Consider the following 20,637-nt stretch of genomic DNA (forward strand, 5'->3'; position numbering starts at 1 on the left):
GTGATGTTAGGTTTCCCTGTGTGTTGATGAGGTGATACTGTGGTCAAGCTGTCTGCTGTTTCAGTTTAACATAATTACCAAATTCAATATCTGTGAAACATCTGTCTGATCTACCTCCTCTATCGATGCACTACATTATTTAAATGTATGCAGTGGAAACCCTCTTGTATAAATAACCCAGAGGGATTTCTCAAGAGCCGATAGCCATGGGATTGGATTGGATTGGAATAGCTAAACTGTCTCCTCTCATTTTCACAAAAGTTGGGAAATTGCAGGGTGGTTGTGCAGGAGGAACTTCCCTTGCTCAGAGCTGCTCTATTATTGAGTATCTTTTGACACCTACATACAATAATACATCTGCTGGTATATATAGCTTTAATTAATTCCCACTTGGAAAAAAATTGTTGTACATGCCTGTCTTTCAGTTCTGTTGATGACACCAACACCTACAGTTTTGGTCACAACCTGGCAAACCCAAAAGTTGTTCTTATTCATGGTTTCTGAACCGTTTTAGGAAATTATTAATTACCATTAATAGAGCACTTGGTTACAACTCACACATTTTATTATGTGCTTTAATCAAAATGCAGTCAAAGGGCTCCAATTTGTCTTGCAGCTGCAAGGCATTTACAACTACAAAGAAAAGAAAAAGTATTTGGCTGCTTTTAACATACATTAAATCTAAAATGTTACTGAATATTTTCATAAGTCTTCTGGCAGTTCCCTGTAGAACTAAAAGGGACAGCTTTTGGAAAAACATGTTTGAGAAAATGTGGCTTGCTTTAGCTTTCTTCCTTTATATGATTTTTAACCTTAATTAAATTGCTAACTTTTATTCCTGATTTTTTTACAAATGATTTTTATTACATTTAATGTCCGAATCATTTATTTTGTATTTTCTGTTTTACTAGGATCAGATTAGATTCGATTATTATCAGCACTTTGCTATATTAATAAACATTGCTATTATTGTTGATGTTGTTATTGTTGTTGTTGTTGTGTATGTCTGTGTTCAGTACACATCCTGTACACACATATACTTGTATTTTAGGTATTCATAAATAGAAATATTTAGACAGTTGTATTAGATCATTATGACACCTCGAAGTCTCCTTGACAAAAACAATAAAGGTAAGCTTTCATTTCTCTGACAGGACATCATCATTAGATATAACCCGGACTGGCAGCAGTGCTGTGGCCTGCTCAAAACCACAGGACATGAGGAAATGCTCTATTCGGAGATACAGCCGCATGCATTTTAGCAGAAACTGCAGGTGTAATGAAACTGATGATATACAGCTCCTTATCTTGGCATCACTTGGACGTGTTACTTTGAAGAATCTAAATGCTGTTAATAAGTCAAAAAAGATGGCTAATGATCAAATGATCGCATGTGACAGGGTGTAAGAATGAGTATCTATGTAACCCTCACATGAATGTCACATTACAGAGAAGAAGCAATAACACCAGCTTCCTCTTCTATGCAGCGGACTCCCTCCTCCTCCTCCTCCTCCTCCTCACACAGTCACATGCTGACAATCTTCAGACCACTGACAGTATCGCTTTGTGGACGGTTCTTCATCTGTGAACCCTCCTATCTCTGGCTTTCAACATCTTGTTTATAGGTGTGACCACACAGCCATTTGAAAGACAACAGAAGGACCGGCCCTCAACCTCTCTCTCTCATTTCTTCCTTTGCCAGAAACCAACATAAAGATGTTTGATATTTGTATTGTGGGTTCGTTTTTTGGTGAGTGGTGTTCTATATGTTTGACAGAGAATGATGAGTGTACTCTCTCAACTGCTATTATAAGGTTTTTATTAACTCTCTTTCAGGATCTGCAGAAGGACAGCAAGGTATTTTGCTTTCTTAAACCTTTACCTCTTGTGGGATGCTTGACTACGATGTTGTGAGTTTTGGTTTTGTGTTACAACGCCACGTCTTCCCTCTTTCACAGACTGTGTTTCCTGTTACCTGATAAATATAGCGTCTGTATTGGGCATTATTGCCTCTGATATCATCTTGACCGTCTTCATCACCATTTCTGTGTTCTGCTTTGCGACTCGCCACAAGAGAAGGAGGGAATGGGATGCTCATGATGGTGAGCATTGTTTTAGTGCTGCTAACTTGTGAGCGTGCATGGTGGGTAATAAGGCAGGTGGGCAGTAACGTTACCCTTTTTAACAGGTAAAAGAAATCTGCCATCATCAGCATCAAAGAAAATGGCAACAGAAGTCACAGAATCTCCTTACCAGGTAAAGCAGAACTATATTATTATTTAAGCCTCAAAGACACTCAATGTGATTTTTGTACAGTTATATCTAAATATTATTTGTGTTTCGATGATGAATTGTTGACTTTTTTGTAGGAGTTACATGGAGTCCAATCAGATGTGTACAGTGATCTTCGGCATTTTAGGAAATGAAACACTGGAACTATAAAAATACGAACAATGCCTTGTCTGCAAGCTATAATACCGCACACATCTGTTGTGTGTGTGAGCCACTTCCCACTGCATTATAGGTAATAACATACATGTCTTTTGCATGTTGTATTAAGTACTGTGTTGTGTTAAATGTGATGTTCACTGCAAAACATTCTTGTTTTTTCTCAAGCTGTCTTCAAATATGTTTTTTCTATTTAAGTGATTATAAATTAAACTACATTTTAAAATCAAGGAAATTAAAAAGATGCATTTTTTTTTTGTATTTATATTTCAGGAGATTACTTAAACACTTTCACATTACAGTGAACATACAAAGGCTTCACATATTGAGATAAAAGTAAAAATGTCAGACTCTCGAAGATTCTGTTCTCAGTGATCAGAATAGGTGTGCTTGTTTCATTTTCTGACATCTTTGATACTACGATCTATAGCAGCTTTAACCAGATTCCAGGAGTAAGTCAAGCACAGAATTGTCAGAACCTCTTTATTTCTTATATTTGTTCACATGGTCACAACACAAAATGCACGTCAAAATCTAAATTTAGATGAAAAAGTCCCAGAAGCAATTGTATTTGGAAGCAGCCAGTCTGCCTCGTATGACTCAACAGATGGCGGCCCCTGACTCATTATGAGGAAGAAATAGAATCTGGAAAAAGAGCGAAAAACAATTGGCATTCAACATTATATTCATACCAGATGAATAAAAAAGCAAGGTCTGGGAAACTGCACCTTCAAATTAGACAAGGATGAAATGTTACTAATTTAAACATTCATTATATGTTGCAGTTGTACCCTAAGCCAGACAGGATGGATAGAGATAAACACAAAACATTTGTCTGATTCAAATGTATTGGAAACACACCTTTGTATGATCATCAGGGGGCTCTGCTCGTGGCTGGAGCAGAGAAGCTACTGGGCATGAGCTCTTGAGGCGCTAGAGCGTACGTGAGAATTGACAGATCTTTCAGGAAAGCAACTCTATGCATTAGTTATCAAAGAATACGGTTACAATATTCTCCGAGGGGAAGAATAAAACATTTCTTACCTATTGGATGAGTTTCAGAGCTGAGAAACTCCCTGGTTTCTGTGGAATATTAAAACCCATTGTTCATGCTTTGATTGCTCAGAGCATCATTGGTGTTATTTAACTGAGAATCTGGTCTTACCATCATAGTCTGTATCTCCTCTGTTGCCCACTGGAGCAGGTCTGCCATTGTCCTCCAAACTCTTATGATCCATCAGTTCTCTGCTTCTGCCTGGGGCCAGCATACCATTGAACCCGTGAAGTCTTCCTGGTGTTGCCTTTCTTTGGAGACTGCCAGTCACTTGGTCCCCACTCGAACGGACAACTTGTTTTCCTGACAAATGTTCAGCCTCCTGAGCATCCACCGCCTGCTCTATGCTTGCTGGGTGTGCTCTGTGTGGCCCGCTATGCTCCCTGCTGCCCTGGTCCTGAACCAGCGGCCTCACATTGGTTTTGCTCCTTGATGGTGCTTTATCCTTCTCCACAACTTTAGAAATGATGATCTCATCACTGTCAAGGCCTCTGACTGCATCTGGGAAGAGTAAACGTTTTTACACAATCTGCATCAATGCGTCGTCATACATTGGGATGTTAGTTTTAACTTGAACTTAAGGGACTGCACCTTTGCTTTCACCTCCTTTTTTATCAGATACTTCAGGTCCTGAAGTATTGAGAAAACTTGTGTACGTAACATAAAGCCCACACACCTGTAAATCCATTGGAGCCAAAACTCTCTGTAGATTGCGCCTCTGACACATCTGTGAATGAGTTTGTTGTTTTTGTAATACCAAATCAAAAGACAATTAAGAAATAAAAGTGATAAGTTAGTTAGTTAATGTACATGATCTATACAGTATAATTCATTGTACTACTAATTTATTTCAGCAGGAAAAAAAACACAAAAATGTACCATCAGAATCTTGCTCTTTCACAGGTTTACTTGGAGGGTTTGCTGCAGATGTAGAAAAATATATTAAATATATGTATCTAATATTTATATAATATAAACACATAATCACTGAGGTGGTTTCATATTATAACAATCAGATAATGTCGAAAGTGGTTGCTACAGTAAACCCATACGATTAAACTAAATGATAAAGCAACACAAATACCAATATGTCTCTCCTCTGTTTTTGTCCCTTTCATTTGAAGCCCACGTTTATGTTCTTGGGGAACAAAAAGTACTTTGAGGATCTGGTATTATGATACCTTCCTGTTTTAAAACTCTGTGTATCTGAAAGTTACATTTTGAATCACAGACCTGTAATATTTGCAGGTATGGTCTTTTCCGTAGATGTGCCAAGTGAATCTATAACAAGAAGAAGAAGTTACGTGATAAAAGTTCCCGCTATGGTTTTAAATAATTATTTATCTAATTTCAAAAAGCAGTAGTAAGAAAATTTTGGCGTGAAGAAAACATCAAATGAAATTTAAAAATGACATAAATGATCTCACCATTTAGAAAGCTTAACACATTTTCTCTTCGCGCTTGAAAAGAAAGAAAGACAGAGAAGATGTTACCCCACTGATACATCTAAAGCTCAAAACAACATTTTATTATTTTTTCTCTCTTCAGGCTGGTTTACCTCTGATTTGGGCAGTTACCACCAGTGCAAACAGTAGAAGTAGACAAAACATGAAACTGAAACAAATAAAACCATTAATTCAACGTTGAAATGCATGTTTATATGGCATTGTCATTTGCAGCTGGGAAAAATAAATATTTCAATGACAGATTAAAAGAAAAAGAAAAATATCTATTGGACAAAATATAAAGACTTACAGCTTCATTGTTGACGTTGATCCTCAGATGGGTCCACTGTTTGTCAGCAAGAGCTCTGCTGTTTTATGTACTGCTGCTTTAGCCAGAATGTTTACCTTTAATAGGTCTCACCCTAGTTAATTAGATACTGACAACATGCATCAGATTGAGTAGCAAGTCAAAGACTATTTATGTGTGTTTAACAGTGCATGACTTGCAGGCAGAGGGGCAACAATTAGGCCACAGAAGGAGTCTATACAAGGGTCTATTCATGACATCAATTCAAGATGCAAACAAAATGTTCTCAACATTCAAACTCACAGAGAGCATTTGTCTTTCTCTCTATTGTGTGTTAATTACAGGTTGGTTACTTCAGGAAAATGCCCGTGGCATATTCTATGAATGGGGTAGCATTTAAAAGGATGCCACAGAGCATAGTCATTGTTTTCCGTCACTATTTCACCTTTGTCCATTTAACCAGGAAGCCACAGTGACCTTTTTTCAAAACCGGCTCTATACTGAACATTGAAATGCCTCTTGGTAGAAATATCCTGAAATTAAGAGCACAATAATGTAGTAACCGGGTGATAAAAAGCAGTTTTACAAAACTATTTGAATTGCACTTTGTATGTGTCTGTCTGCTGTACTCCAGCTATTATATAAAACATGTGATTTATGAAGGCCTGCTGAATGATATCTGCCCTCTTATATCAGAGCCTGTGGTGGTTAAACACGCATGTTGTTTGTGGAAATGAACAGTGCGTTCGGGATTAAGATTCACTGACAAAACATTCCAGTTGTGACTGACTACTCATACAGGAATGCAGATACAAGTTTATGCTTAGACCTGTTGGTGGAAGAGGGAGATACAACCCCCCTCCCCACCTCACCCCCATGAAAGACAAAAGGGAGAGCGCCCTCTGCAGGAAAGGCTGTTCGCACTAAGCTCTTGATCCCGAGCATCGCCATATTGACGTCCCAACAACGCTGAGAGGTAATCGTGTTATTTAACCACAAATCGTCGTAGGTTTGGAACCTCTGTTGAGTGTTTCATATGTGAGGAAAAGCCGAGAACAAGTAACGCAGCAGTGGTGCCTTTCTACTGCTCGATCACAGTGTTTGTAAGATGTTTTTTCAAGGCGTTGTCAGTCAGTTGCCTCGCCAAGCCAGCAGGCTATTCACTCCCCTAGCCTGCTAGCTTAGCACTTTATAGCTTTAGGAAATATATTTTTCGAAGCTTGTTGTTTAGCTCTATGTTAATCATAACCACGATGATTATTATTTGCCCGTTTGGACGCGGGGTGTTTATTAAATCCCGTTCCAGTCCCACAATGTCGCCGAACGTTAGCTAGTTGTGACTTTCCAACCGGCTTTTCCCTTTGCTGTTGACGAGCTAATGCTAACTAGCTAGCTAGCCCGACCAGCTGCCCGGTCTGTGTGAGAGCTAGTTAGCCGTTAGCTCCGCTGCACTAGTGCAGGCCTTGGGCCACAGAGGGTTTTTGCGTACGCTCACCTTTTCATTAAAGTATGTAGCGGGCTAACTGGCTACAATTGAAAAGAGTGTCTTGTACCAGACCTACCATTTCTCGATTGGATGCGTAATTTCATAAACCTGTTAATTTAATGGAGCCTTGCTAAACCTAGCTGTATTGGCTGGCAGACATTACCTCACATAGTTAGTTCATGTTTGCTCAATTGACAGCATTGATTTTAATCAACCTACATTCTGCCTTTTTTTCCGACAGGAGATACTGCCTTGCTGTAGTCCCCAGTGATGACTGTATTGAGCCCTGTACCTCCTGATTAGACTGGTCGGATGCCCCCATTTAACATTCAGGTCTCTACATTTAACACGCCACCATATTTTAACACAAGACGTGTTATTTAAATAACATATATTGCTATTTTAAGTTTCTCTGCCTTCCGCATGAAACATCTGCATTTCGTTTGAAATTCTCTTATTCAGATCAACATCCTGTGAATCAGTGGGGGAAATATTTTCAAGTTAAAACGTCTTTTAAGCTTTGATTATTTCTCAGTTCTACATATGGTGTTGAACTCATGTGAAATGTTTGACTGTAGTAGTCTAACAGTTTTGGTTTTTATATCTGTATGCCCATTTAGCTTTCTTACCATAAAGGCATCTCAACTGCTCCTGTTTCAATTCATCTATCACCATCATCCTGGAGGGAACCTCCCAGGTATTGTGTTTCCTTATAATTAGATCACCTTATTTCACCTATTTGTAGTTATATGAAGTCCTCAAGTGCTAACCATTGTACATTAGTACACAACATGCTTTTGAATGTACTTATGTTTTCTCTGTCATTTTAAGTGACTGAATCTTTTTAATATTTTTTTTGTTTTAGGATATTTAGAGAAGATCCCGTGTAGAATATGTCTGGCCCCGTCCCAAGCCGCTCCCGAGTTTACCCTGATGTAAACACACAGAGACCTCGGGAGTATTGGGACTATGAGTCCCATGTTGTTGAATGGGGGTAAGGCAAAGGGGAATTGTTGGTGCTTTAGTTGTTTTTGTTTTTGTATTGCTCTGCTTTATAACCCATCTCAGCATTGTTAACCATGGCTTCTTTTTTATTTATTTTTTTAGGAACCAAGACGACTATCAGCTAGTCAGAAAACTAGGGAGAGGCAAATATAGTGAAGTGTTTGAAGCCATAAACATCACAAACAATGAAAAAGTGGTCGTCAAAATACTGAAGGTATGGGAATAATCAATTGATTGTCCTTATGAAGTGTTGCAAATGCTCTTCAGTAAAACATATTCGTGATATTTTGTCACCTCGGGGGAGATTTCATGTACCTCACAAGACTGTCTTTGTTCACAGCCGGTCAAGAAAAAGAAAATCAAGAGGGAAATAAAGATCCTGGAGAATCTGAGGGGTGGCCCAAATATCATCTCACTGTTAGATATCGTCAAGGATCCTGTGGTAATTGGTTCTCTCCTTTTCTGCTCTGCAGTGAAGAACTTATGTATGTACAAGGTTTCATGCATAAACACACATCTCCATGTTTTTCCTTTCAGTCCCGAACCCCTGCTTTGGTCTTTGAACATGTGAACAACACAGATTTCAAGGTAAAGATCAGTTCTTTGTTGACTTGTCATTTTGGATATGCTTTTAATATTTTTATTTAAATGTCTCATACATTTTAATTTTTTACAGCAATTGTATCAAACCCTATCTGACTTTGACATACGGTTCTACATGTATGAAATCCTAAAGGTAAGGAATAGCTTTTGGTACGCTCAGTTCATTACATTAGTTTAATAATTCACATTTAACTTTCTGTGTATATTCTTTAATGTGTGTGTGTGTGTGTGTGTGTGTGTGTGTGTGTGTGTATGTATGTATAATGTACAATGTACATTATTCTTTTATTACCCACTAGGCTCTGGATTACTGCCACAGTATGGGGATTATGCACAGAGATGTCAAGCCACACAATGTAATGATCGACCATGAACACAGAAAGGTATTGTCTCACATGCTGACCATTCTCCTGTTTCTTGTTTTCCCTGCTGTGACGCCAGCAAATCATATATTTTAGTTTAAATACATTAAACTACATTTTTGTTTTTTACTTCCAGCTCCGCTTAATCGATTGGGGTTTGGCGGAATTCTACCACCCAAACCAGGAATACAACGTGAGAGTGGCATCCAGGTACTTCAAAGGACCTGAACTGCTGGTAGACTACCAGGTGAGCCTCCGATACTCTTCCTCTGTCTAGTCACGCCGCTTTTATACAAGATGCTCAAAATGGCACTTGGCATTTATAGTATTAAAGAAGAGAGGACTGTTTTTATTTTTGATTCAGTCATGGAGCCAGTTCAAGCCTTTTTAACCGCTCTATCTGTATTATTTGCAGATGTATGACTACAGCTTGGACATGTGGAGTTTGGGTTGCATGCTCGCCAGCATGATCTTCAGAAAGGAGCCTTTCTTTCACGGTCATGACAACTATGATCAGGTAAGTAAAATCAGCCCCTTTGTGTATGTGGTCACAAACCTGTGGCCTAAGGAGAGCTGTGTCTGGGGCTGTAACGTTGCATAGAACATGATGTCAGTTTTACACAGTCAAACCACATTCTTCTTACACTTGACGGAGGCCACATAGCTCTGCTGGAGCACCTGTGATTTTATGTTATTGTGCGAGGGTAGACATTTATTATTAACTTTTTGGGAGTTTGCTGCACTTAAAAACAGACAACTGTAGGATTGTACTCGTGGACACAGATCATAACACATTGTAGCCCCATGGATGGGGTCATTTGAGTTGTGGGCTTTCCCTACATGCACGGTAACACTGAACATAGCATTTCCAGTTCATTCCACGGCTCTTTTTGGGCTTGTGGCGTTTCAGTTCTAGTGGTACACAATAGCAGATGTTGTTTGACATAAACCAAAGGTAGCTTTGATAATAGAAAATCTTCCCAAACTGATATTAAATGAAATATGCACATTATTAATTAAAACGTGTATATTCCTATATAATTACCTCTTTATTAGCATAATGTATACTCTGCATACAGACCCACTACCTAATTGACTAGCACTATAAACTGAAATGGGCTCCATGCCCCTCAATACCCGTCATATGATTTAACAAATGTCTAATTGTACTCATTTCGTTGTTGAATTGTGCTTTTTCTAACTGTCAGCTGGTGCGAATTGCAAAAGTACTCGGCACCGAGGACCTGTACGACTACATTGACAAGTACAACATTGAATTGGATCCACGGTTCAATGACATTCTCGGAAGGTAAAACATTGTAGCTGCTTGACCTCGGCCAAGTATTATTGAATGTTTTGAACCAAGATTCTGGTTAATTAATACCTTCGCCTTAAAACTTGATCCCTGGTTCGTTCTCTGTAGACACTCCCGCAAAAGGTGGGAGAGGTTTGTGCACAGCGAGAACCAGCACCTGGTCAGCACAGAGGCTCTAGACTTCCTGGACAAACTGCTGCGCTATGACCATCAAGCCCGCCTCACGGCCAGAGAGGCCATGGAGCACCCCTACTTCTGTACGTTTTAGTTTCTCACCTTTTTTTTTTAATTTTTTTACCCTGTCTGCATCGCTTACTTATTGGCTTGAGTAAATTGCCTTAAACCAAAATTTGAGTGCAATATGTAAAGTGGCTCGATTGTGTCAATGCTTTTGTTGATGAGCCGCTCAAATCCCCTTTTGTTTGCAGATCCCATCGTTAAAGATCAGGGAAGAGGGGCCACTCCTGGGGGGATGGCTGCAAGCTCCACACCAGTCAGCTCCTCAAGTATGATGGCTGGTAAGTAGCCCCGCGTTCCTCTCATAATCTGACTATTTTTGGGGGGGCTTCAAATTGGAGATACAACTTTATTTGAAGCCAAATAAATTGGCAGATTGTCAGAAACGGTGTGTCACAATATCTAACTGTTTCTTTGAATGCAAACAAAGTTACATCTCTAATTTGAGATTGGGATGACAATGATTTAATGCGCGCCTCGTCTCTCCCAGGCATCACCTCAATGTCCTCCTCACAGCCGCTGGCTAACATTGCTGGATCACCCGTCATCTCTGCTCCCAACACCCTGGCCACACAAGTCCCAGCAGCCACCGGGGCTCAACCCTGAAGCCACTTCCTCATGTTTATGTGTGCTCATGGCCATGTCCTGCCTAGCTCTCACTGCGGCCCAGGGACATGGCTCCCCTTTTTATGTTCAAAATAACAAAGAAGAAGATTTAAAATTTGCTTTTCACATTCAGTTATATTTTGACACCTGGACTTGACAGAAATGTATTGTTGCACCTGTCAGGATTATTAGAATTAATTTGAGTGTGTTATTTGACAATGCCATTGTCTAGAAACTCTAATAAGATGTAGACATGAAGAGAATGGATAATAAAATTTATTTTGTATGTTCCAAATATACAGTCTTGCTTGAAACTGTTTGATGGGGATCCTGCTGTATTACACTGTGAACCTTGACAAGATCTCACAAAACGGAGTCGGGGAATCTGGTGTGCCCCACCTTAACAGTGCTCGCCGGTTGCACACGATGTAATGTGCAGGAGTTGTTGGTGTTTTGAAGTTGTTAGATGCTATAATTCATTAATTGGACTTTTGTAGATATTCTACAGTTACTGTCAGGTTGCATGCACCCAATGCTGAGTATCACAGGGTCAATAGTTTGCCAATTTTATGTTACTTTCACTTCTATATGTGTATGTATGTGTTCATGTTTGTTTTTTATGAAGTCTCTTACACATGATTTTGATTACATAGACGATTTTGTAACTTTTTGTTTTATGTCGGGAGGAGTCATCACCTACAAAAACAACTTCAAAAATAAACAATTTAAACAGGGCTTTGCAGAAGCTACACGTTATTGAGTATACCGTCTGTTGACTGGTCGCATTGGCAATATATGGGTGAATTTAAAGCAGAACAGCGTAGTCAGCATGTCCGACAAAGACCATTTGCCTTTGATAATAAATTAATATTGGCACCAAATGATTTAATGTGTTCATAAAGTGCATTCCACGGCTTCCCATGCTGTTCATGCGTTCACGTTTTGAAGGAAGTGAGTGAAATGCATTTATCTTAATCATTTTCTACATAGTGTTTTAATTCTTTTTGAGTTATGGAGGCATCAAGTGTGTTGGTGTACAGTACACGTTTCAAAAGATTAAAAGCTGAATGTGTGAACTGGAGCAGGGAACACATTCAGAGCACATCTTTTAGTGTCAGTTCTGACCAAAATGGCGGGATGATGCTCCAACTACAATAAAGTTGAAGATAAGTCTGCATGACTCGCATGCATGTTGGAAAAAAATGAAGGCTTCCACAAACCAGGCAGTGACAGAAATAACATCCTGGTTGCGCCCAGAGGTTTAGCAAAAGTTAAAATGACACAAAAAGTGTTCATTATCCTGGACATGTAAACGGTCAAGAGGTCACGAAAGTCCATTTACTTTCAGAGCGTCTGATGGACACTAACTCACTCAGTGCTTCTACTGTCCCACACGGACAGAACCTGTACTGGACACTACTATCCCACACGGACAGAACCTGTACTGGACACTACTATCCCACACGGACAGAACCTGTACTGGACACTACTATCCCACACGGACTGGACACAGCGTCTTTAACGCTATCTGATCTAGATCAGGGGTACGCTGCAGCATTAGAGCTGTTAGGAGATGCGATTTTTGGCTTCGGATGTCGTATCGTGGATGTGACACAGATAGGCTCCAACCATTCAGAAACATGCTGCATTCACGTGTTTCTTATATATCGGAAATCATAAATACTAAATACTTTTTTCGTGTTCAATTTCATTTTTTGGTGGGACACATTTTGACAATAAACATACATGTCTTGTATTTTATCTTGTGAATCAAGATATACCCATACTGGCCTATATTGTACCGCAGATGTAAGATGAAGAGAGGAGGGAGAGGGGGACGCATCTGGTCTATTAGGTTGAATGCCAACGTGTCAATTGCAAGATGCCAGTGTGAGTATTTTTTGTATTTGTGTTCGCACCAAATACACGACAGCAACTTTAATCAAAATCAGCAACTACGAAAGAAAGGGTTAAAGAAAAGATTTGTTGTCATATGTCCGATAGTTCTGAAGGCAGCACCAGTTGCGCCTGCTGTGACACGCCTCCGTTTCAGTAGTCAGGCACTATAACCAGCCGAACCGCTACAACAATAAACAAAGTCGACCAGTAGTCTAGAATAACTTGTTTTTTTAAATAAACTTTTCCAAAATGGGAAAAGTAGCCGTTGTCTCGCTTGTAATAGCTGCCTTATCGGTGCTGCTCGGAGAGAGGATTGTAAATATCAGGTAAAATAGGAGGCAACTCCGTCAATGTTTTGGAGTTTGTTCATGATTCTTTTTTTTCAGGAAAAAACTAAAGTTTTATTCTGGCCACTTGTCCTAATTTAACGTCTGTGTTGAAAACATTGCAGGAAAAGGACCTTGGCTTCAAGGGAGCTGGTCCAGAATCACCTCCCCAACTGTGTTGCACTCAAAAATCTTGGTATGTAACGCCTGCAGAACAATTAGACACGAGTTGAGGTGAACGTTAAAATGATCTGTGCGACTGTCGTAACGTTACTTTCAGATTCTGGCTCAGAGGATATAACGATCCTTGGAAACGGACTTGCCTTTATCAGCACTGTAAGTATTTGAGTTGGAGCAGCTGCTGGAAATATAGGCCTCTCGGGGTTAAAACAAAACAGTGCCACTCATAGAAGTGAGCTTTTTGTCATTGAAACCAGCCTTATGGCCAGAGATTGACCGATATAAAAAAAAGATAATGTTACTCATCTTTCGTTTGACATTCATTTTATTTGTTTTAGATATGCTCAACATAACTTCAAATAAGGTTTCTTTAATCCTACCTATGACCTCGAAAGGAAAAAGCTAAATCAATAAATTTGATCAACTTAAAACTGCATGAACTTTCCACAAAGGTCAGTTGGTTTATCTGTATTTGGCTTTATAAACTGCAGAAAATGGCGTTACTCAGGTACTGTGTGAATGTGAACTAAGGCCTGATCTTTTCCAACCTGCTCTGCAATGTTTTATAGGTTCAGCATAATTAAGTGTTGTTTTTTTTATCTCCAGGGTTTGAAGCATCCTGGACTTCCATCCTCAGATGTTATAGGAAAGATCTACACCCTTGATATGAAAGATCCTCGGATGAAACCAGCGGAGGTGCGCATGCCAAGAAATTTTGATCTGGAGTCATTCAACCCTCATGGCATCAGCGTGTACATCGATCCAAGTGGTAAAAGCACTCGTTGTTCATGTGTGGCTGCACACGTCTCTAAAAGATAGCACCTTAAGGGCAAATACCCTAGTCCTTGGCCTATCTACCGCTTAAACATGTCTCGATGAATTGAAGTAAATGGGGGAGCGTTTAACAACAGCTAAACTATATCAAAACATCCGTTTACAAACTCTCACACAGCTCATGCAGTATAATCCAAGTCTCATTAGTCCAGTTGAATGCTCACTACTTCTCAAACATGCATCTTTGCTAAAACCTTTCCATTAACAACAATGGGGACTCGTCTGGACTTGCATAGACGAGTAGTGCATGAGACTGTTTATGCACAAGTGTTTTGAACAGTAGGTTTTAGTGACGATGCATGTGTTTGACAAGTACTGAAGATACGAATGGATAAATGAGACTTGGGTTATACTGCACGAGGTTTGTTGGAGTTTGTAAAGGGATAGTGAAATCGTTTTTTGCAGTTGTTAAACGTAATTGATATACAGATGGTCATTTTGCGGGTAAAGTATTCCACTAATAGCACAAATTTAATTACATTTTGCGATGGAAAGGTAATTGTATTTTCAACTCAGCCCACTGTATTTGTACTGAAGACAAATTGCATTGACTTTGTTATGAAAATGTGCATGTAGAGTCGCCTGCTGTGATATTCACAATGGGTATACATTTGGCATAATAACAGTAGCTAAGACTTCTGCACTATCTTCAGTGTGTCACTATATATCAAATGAAATATAAATAGAAATATACACAATCAGTACATTTAAGTACATGTCAATGCTAAGTAAGTGGTGTTTATTAGTATGGGCTTCTTTTTTGAGTAAAATCTACAACTACAGATATGATTCTGATGCATTCTTAGCCGAAAGAACAGTCTTAAGCGTTGGTACCATTGTAGCTTTGATAATTCTCTTTTTTTTAAATTGAAGTCATGCATGTCCCTCTACTTTTAGTCTTTCACACACACACACACACACACACACACACACACACACACACACACACACACTGACGCACACACACACCCTTTTCAGTTTGGTTGCCAGTCTTTTTTCTTTACAATGCTTTCTCTGTTTCTCATCAGATGACGCAATATACCTGTTTGTCGTCAGTCATCCTCAACACAAAAGCCAAATAGAGCTGTTCAAATTTGTTGAGGACAACCACTCACTGGAGCACCTGAAAACCATAAAGCATGAACTTCTCCACAGGTATAGTACGGGGAACTACACTTGACATTTACCAGTTAGCGAGATGTAGTCAATATGCATTGAAAACCATCCCATGTTATACCATAGTTATTCAAAAACCATATTGTGATTAATAATGTATTATAACAATTTTGTAATTCTGATTTTGTCTTTCCAGTGTAAACGATATTTTGGTAGTGGGAGTGGATAGCTTCTATGCCACCAACGATCACTACTTTACTCATGAAATCCTCAAAGGTTTGGTGGAGCCTCTTCTGGCTCAGCCTTGGTCTAATGTTGTGTACTACAGTCCTGAGGAAGTAAAAGTGGTCTCTGAAGGATATTACTTTGCAAATGGCATTAATATCTCACCGGACAAAAGGTAAGAATGCAGGGCTATGCATGCGGTTATTTATACTTCAAAAGTCTGAATTTCTTCATTTTAATGTTCTTTCTCGTGTATAGGCATATATATGTGGCAGATCTATTTGACCATAATGTGCATGTATTGGAGCGGAAAGAAGACAATGCATTAGTCTCAGTGAAGGTAAATAATTTAATGTTTCAGCAATAAGAAAGTGCACATTTCAAGAATCAGTTTTTGCACTGATGAATGATTATGCTTCGTCAACTTTAATAATTAAACATTTTATGCTTTTGTTATTATCATACTGATATTAGACAATACGATACAAGACTAGTGGGCTAGTATAGTGGGCGAGGAACTATGGGTGAAATGGATATCATGGTATTAATCATCATGATGTAAGTAATAATATTTTTTCAATATTGACATGACAGTATGGCTAATGTATGCAGAATTAAATGTCAAATGATACAACTTCCAGTGATATTTGAGTATTTCTTGTTTTGCATACCTGGTTATTGTGACAGCTTTTACATGGATATGTAATGAAGGACATCTGATTATGCCAGATGCAGTTGGTAAAAGCTGGTACTGTAACCCAACAGTTAAATAGTAAATTAAAGGTAAATAGTTAAATTCATTTTATATCAAAATCTATAATTTGAAATCAACATAACAGTAGGCACAAGTAGCAAGTATTCTTCATGTAATGTGCTTAAAGCATTGCAAGACCAATATACACCAATGCCAAACATAAGTACAAGATCAAGTCATGTTAGAATAAAAGTAATCAAGGCACCAAGATGCATGTATAATCATAACCCTGTCTGTGACACCTCACCAGTCTGTGGCTGTGGGTTCACTCTGTGACAACATTGAAGTGGAACCTGAAAGTGGTGACCTGTGGTTAGGCTGTCACCCTAATGGATGGAAAGTTTTCATGTTCGACCCCAAAGACCCACCTGGATCAGAGGTTTGTCCGTTCACTTTTACCAGTTAGTAAATTGTGAGAGGCCTGACAACATTACAATAACATGCAAAATGTAAAAGTACACTTAGCTGTATCTGCAATGTTCTGCTTACCTAAGCATCTTATCTGGCTATTCATACGTATTCATCTTGTTTATAATTCTTCCTTTCTCATGATTATGTTTTCTTCAGGTCATCCAAATCCAGAACATTCATTCAGATAAGCCAGAGGTGACTCAGGTGTACGCTGACGACGGCCATGTGATCTCTGGCTCCTCTGTAGCAGCTACCTATGGGGGGAAGTTGCTCATTGGTACTGTGTTCCATAAAGCCCTGTGCTGTGATTTGAAGTAGGCAATTACTGCTGGAAAAATGACTGAGCTTTTTGCAAAGCTCTCAATTAGACAAGGCAATGATGATATACATGGCTATTACAGCACTGGCTTTAGGGGGAAAGGCTGATAACAGACCCCGAAAAGAGCCTGAAAATCCAGAAGGAGCTTGAGGAAAATAGATGAATTGTATTTACATGATTTAATGGCAATGAGCCCTGGGGACAACTTTCTTATATACAGTCTATGAGTCCAACAGCATATTTGAAGGTGGTCTCAAACCCAGAAGTTACTGAACTACCCAGATACTTGAACCGCTGTGAAGTAAGTACTTGCAAAACAGATTAATTTCAACCTAACATTCATATATATTTGCTTTGCTGTGTATCATGAAATTAATATTTTTCACTGGTCACCTGCAAATTTTAAATCTCTGCAGATGGATTGTATTGAACTTAATGGTTTACTTGTCTTAATTGCATATTTGTTTCATGTATTTGAATGTAAATAAAACAACAAAGAGAGTCTTGATGCAACTGTAGTTTGTCTTGTGGTTCAATAAGTGTGCACTAAAAAGATGTGTGAATGTACACAAAAAGACTGAATATAAATCTGGATGTTATATATCTCCATTTTGGGCCCAATCCCAATGTCCCCCCCCCCCTTGGGCCTTGAACCCTGAACCTGATATCAGGGCCTTACTGACTTCACCTGCTAAGTGGTTGAGTGTGAGAGACTTAAAGGGCTTGAAATTGTGTAAATACGAATGGAACGTCAAAAATGATGATGTACAATTGTGGGTATTTATTTTAGACTTTTTTACTCCCTGATTTGAACGTCTTTCAGGTAATTTCAGATAATATATATTCGTTTTTGTCAAAACAGCTTGAATGACAAAATTAAATATTTGATGAATAAATATCCTTTTCTGTGTAAATTGAATATGACAAGCTGAACACGTGACCTGTCCTCTTTGTTTACCTTTCTTTACATCTCCATGCTTCCACTGGTAACCTCGTGTTTAACGTCACATTGTAATGCATTGTGGGTAAATCCCTTCGGCAAAGTCTGCATCTAATGCTGCCTTACGGAAAGGGTTCATAAAGGGCTGAAAATGTCTGCGAGAGAGCCCTCAAACACTCGATGATTTGACAGTAGGACAGCTCTAAACCCTCACGGGCTTTGCGGAAGCGTGCCTTTAACGTTCGTGAGGGCGGAGATTAGGATTGGGCCAAAGTGTGTCTGTGTGGCCTTTGGCATTTCTGAACATGGCTTCCATGAAGAAAATACTGGTTGCTGCTGTTGTTGCTGCCGTTGCAGCTTTCATTGGACACCGATTTCTGAAACTAAAGTAAGTTACCAGGAAGCTCTGCTGACGTTAATGCCAGGGTTATACACTGGTAGACTTTCAGGTTCTGCTTTGTTTTCCTGTGAAAGTCTGTGTATTTAATTTGTTCTGCAGGGAAATCTCCCTTGCTTCCAGAGAGGTGCCTGTGAAACACCTCAAATGTCATTATATAAAGAATATTGGTAGGCATTCTTCACTTTATGTTCATGTCATTGTCTTAAATTTGGGATTTACATTGTCAAAAATGTTGTGTAAGTTTAACATGTTTCTTAACTTGGACACATGAAGAGTTTGAAGTCCAGTTTGTTGACAGTAGGTCAAGTGTCGGCAGCGTGGTAATGTTAGGGTGGTAAAACTAAAGAACTGAAAAGTGTAACACGTGTTTTTGTTGTGTACAGAATATGGAGCAGAGGATATCACAATACTAAGAGATGGCCTGGCCTTTCTAAGCACAGTATGTTGTTACATGTATCACCGTTGCAGGAATCTTAACCCCTGCAGCATTGCAGTTCCGTTAAATAATCCTCTACACTATGTGAAATTATGGGTCAACCGTTTTAAATGAGTTGTGACTACCAGTTAGTCGACATAATTCACTAAGTATTGACCTCCTCAAGCATAATTATTGATATGCACCAACATCTTACATGCAGTGTTTTCCACTTCAGGGGTTACACGTTCCTGGACTGCCTCGGTTCTCCGATGAACCAGGGAAAATGTATGTCATGGATATGCTGCATCCAAAGCCAACGCCAGTGCAGCTGCAAATCAAAGGAGAGCTGGACCTCAGCTCTTTCAACCCACATGGCATTACTGCGTACATCGATGAAGCAGGTAAAGTACAAATCAGGTGCAATATCTCAACTATAGAACAAAGAAAATATGCGCTTGAAACTGAATTAATTTGATAAAGAGGATTGAAAAATTGTAAAAACCTTTAAATTAAACATGACATCTTTCATTGGTCCTTGTGAATTCTTAAGAATTTAATCAAGTGATAATTACCTCTTCCTTTTTTTTATTGTTTTTAAAAAATCTTTTTCTTGATACACACTTGTTTTGAACAATTAGGAGGTCTCACACAAAATGTGAATTTAGTCAATTATTTTATTTTTCAATTTTGCTGTTACACAAGTCATGTGACAAGAAAGATGTAATATTAAAGTTGAATACTCTGAAAAAAATATACAGAATAATGGTCGAAAGGTGATTTTTAAAATGATGAACTGTAAACCTTGTTGTTGCTCTTCAACATTTAGCATTCAAACAATGTACATTCATTTCTAAAGAGTTCTTTGTGTTTATACTTCAACATTGGGAACAAGTCTTGGTCCAAATGATGGTAAAACAAATGGCTTGAAAAGACAACAAAAAACCAAATGGCATTAGACGAATGAAGTTCCAGTTTCTTCAAATCAAAAGATATCTTTAAGGCACTGTGGTTGTTATGATACTCGGCTAATGCATACCAAGTGAAATGGACCGGAAGCAAGTCTCTGGTGCTTTCTGTGTTCTGCTGAACAACAATAGAGGCAAAATGTTTTAGTTTATAACAAGCCAGTTAATTAGAGAGTCAGGAACAGAATGGGAAACCAGAGTTACAACCACAGATTTCCTTGAAAGAATTTGTTGACTCACGCAACAAAGCCCTGCATGTCATACAGCCGGTTGGTGAGCCAACCTCATGTGCTTACTAGTTTTGTAATTTACTGGTGATGAGGTTTGCCCTGAAAAAAAGTCAAATGGTTTGAAAATATAGTCGCCCCAGAGATCACTGGACCACTGGAAAAACTCTATTACTGCGTGGCTGCTTGCCTCTTCTTGAGAATGTTTTGACTTAAGGAAAGGGAAATAAGGGAAGCGCATAACCACTAATTAAAAATAAGGGACAAGAAAATTCAAGTGATAAGAATGAAAAATAAGAAAATAGAAGTTTTTAAAGTTAATATTTTCATGAAATCAAACCACATTTTTGCTCTTATTTATGGTCAACATTTCCTCTGCAATTATCATATTTACATTCAGTAATTACCTTTCTTTGTAGTAGTTTTCATTGGTAGTGGCCGAGTCTGCCATTCCCACGAAGGGTTAAAATATTCCTCGCACATACAGCGGATTACTTAGGTAAAGTTAGAAAGACATTGACAGATTCGGACTTCCCGGTTCAATAAATCGTTAACGAAACGTTGCTAAAATACAAACGGTACCTCCCTGTAACCGTAGTGAGGTAGACAACAAGCTACAACCTTAATTGAATTAAAACGGGCCGTTTTACGGACTCCTCCGAGCTGGACAATCTGCATTGGTCTCAATGAGCGGCCGGCTGCGAGACTAGTGCGCAGGGACCGTCTACAAAGTGCAATGCGGAAAATACCTACTA

At 38.9% G+C, this 20,637-nt stretch overlaps 4 protein-coding genes across 4 annotated transcripts in view; all 4 read left to right on the forward strand.

Moving 5' to 3' along the window:
• Positions 1-1,563: 1,563 nt before the first annotated feature.
• tyrobp (transmembrane immune signaling adaptor TYROBP) lies at positions 1,564-3,096 on the forward strand. The gene is made up of 5 exons (XM_031853504.1): positions 1,564-1,750; positions 1,837-1,857; positions 1,959-2,102; positions 2,189-2,256; positions 2,370-3,096. The coding sequence occupies exons 1-5, from the start codon at positions 1,717-1,719 to the stop codon at positions 2,424-2,426; spliced, it is 324 nt and encodes a 107-aa protein (XP_031709364.1). The 5' UTR covers positions 1,564-1,716; the 3' UTR covers positions 2,427-3,096.
• Positions 3,097-6,143: 3,047 nt separating this feature from the next.
• On the forward strand, positions 6,144-11,163 carry LOC116386926 (casein kinase II subunit alpha-like). The gene is made up of 15 exons (XM_031853524.1): positions 6,144-6,230; positions 6,982-7,073; positions 7,361-7,437; positions 7,606-7,734; positions 7,848-7,959; positions 8,086-8,187; positions 8,283-8,333; positions 8,422-8,481; positions 8,648-8,731; positions 8,847-8,957; positions 9,126-9,227; positions 9,919-10,019; positions 10,134-10,282; positions 10,454-10,543; positions 10,753-11,163. Exons 4-15 carry the CDS (start codon positions 7,634-7,636, stop codon positions 10,866-10,868), a joined length of 1,179 nt encoding a protein of 392 aa, XP_031709384.1. The 5' UTR covers positions 6,144-6,230; positions 6,982-7,073; positions 7,361-7,437; positions 7,606-7,633; the 3' UTR covers positions 10,869-11,163.
• Positions 11,164-12,911: 1,748 nt separating this feature from the next.
• Positions 12,912-17,573, forward strand: LOC116386750 (serum paraoxonase/arylesterase 2-like). The gene is made up of 9 exons (XM_031853246.1): positions 12,912-13,093; positions 13,219-13,289; positions 13,374-13,429; positions 13,880-14,042; positions 15,136-15,262; positions 15,420-15,623; positions 15,707-15,788; positions 16,453-16,581; positions 16,770-17,573. Exons 1-9 carry the CDS (start codon positions 13,017-13,019, stop codon positions 16,929-16,931), a joined length of 1,071 nt encoding a protein of 356 aa, XP_031709106.1. The 5' UTR covers positions 12,912-13,016; the 3' UTR covers positions 16,932-17,573.
• Positions 17,574-18,000: 427 nt separating this feature from the next.
• LOC116386922 (serum paraoxonase/arylesterase 2-like) overlaps positions 18,001-20,637 on the forward strand; it is a 6,095-nt gene continuing 3,458 nt past the window's right edge. Inside the window, exons 1-4 of the mRNA XM_031853517.1 lie at positions 18,001-18,260; positions 18,372-18,439; positions 18,656-18,711; positions 18,926-19,091. Coding sequence (XP_031709377.1) covers positions 18,178-18,260; positions 18,372-18,439; positions 18,656-18,711; positions 18,926-19,091 — 373 coding nt within the window. The 5' untranslated portion in view covers positions 18,001-18,177. The remainder of the gene's footprint in view (positions 18,261-18,371; positions 18,440-18,655; positions 18,712-18,925; positions 19,092-20,637) is intronic.

The sequence above is a fragment of the Anarrhichthys ocellatus genome, unplaced genomic scaffold, assembly GCF_004355925.1.
Source record: "Anarrhichthys ocellatus isolate YVR2014 unplaced genomic scaffold, GSC_Weel_1.0 scaffold13, whole genome shotgun sequence".
NCBI classification, from domain to species: Eukaryota; Metazoa; Chordata; class Actinopteri; order Perciformes; family Anarhichadidae; genus Anarrhichthys; species Anarrhichthys ocellatus.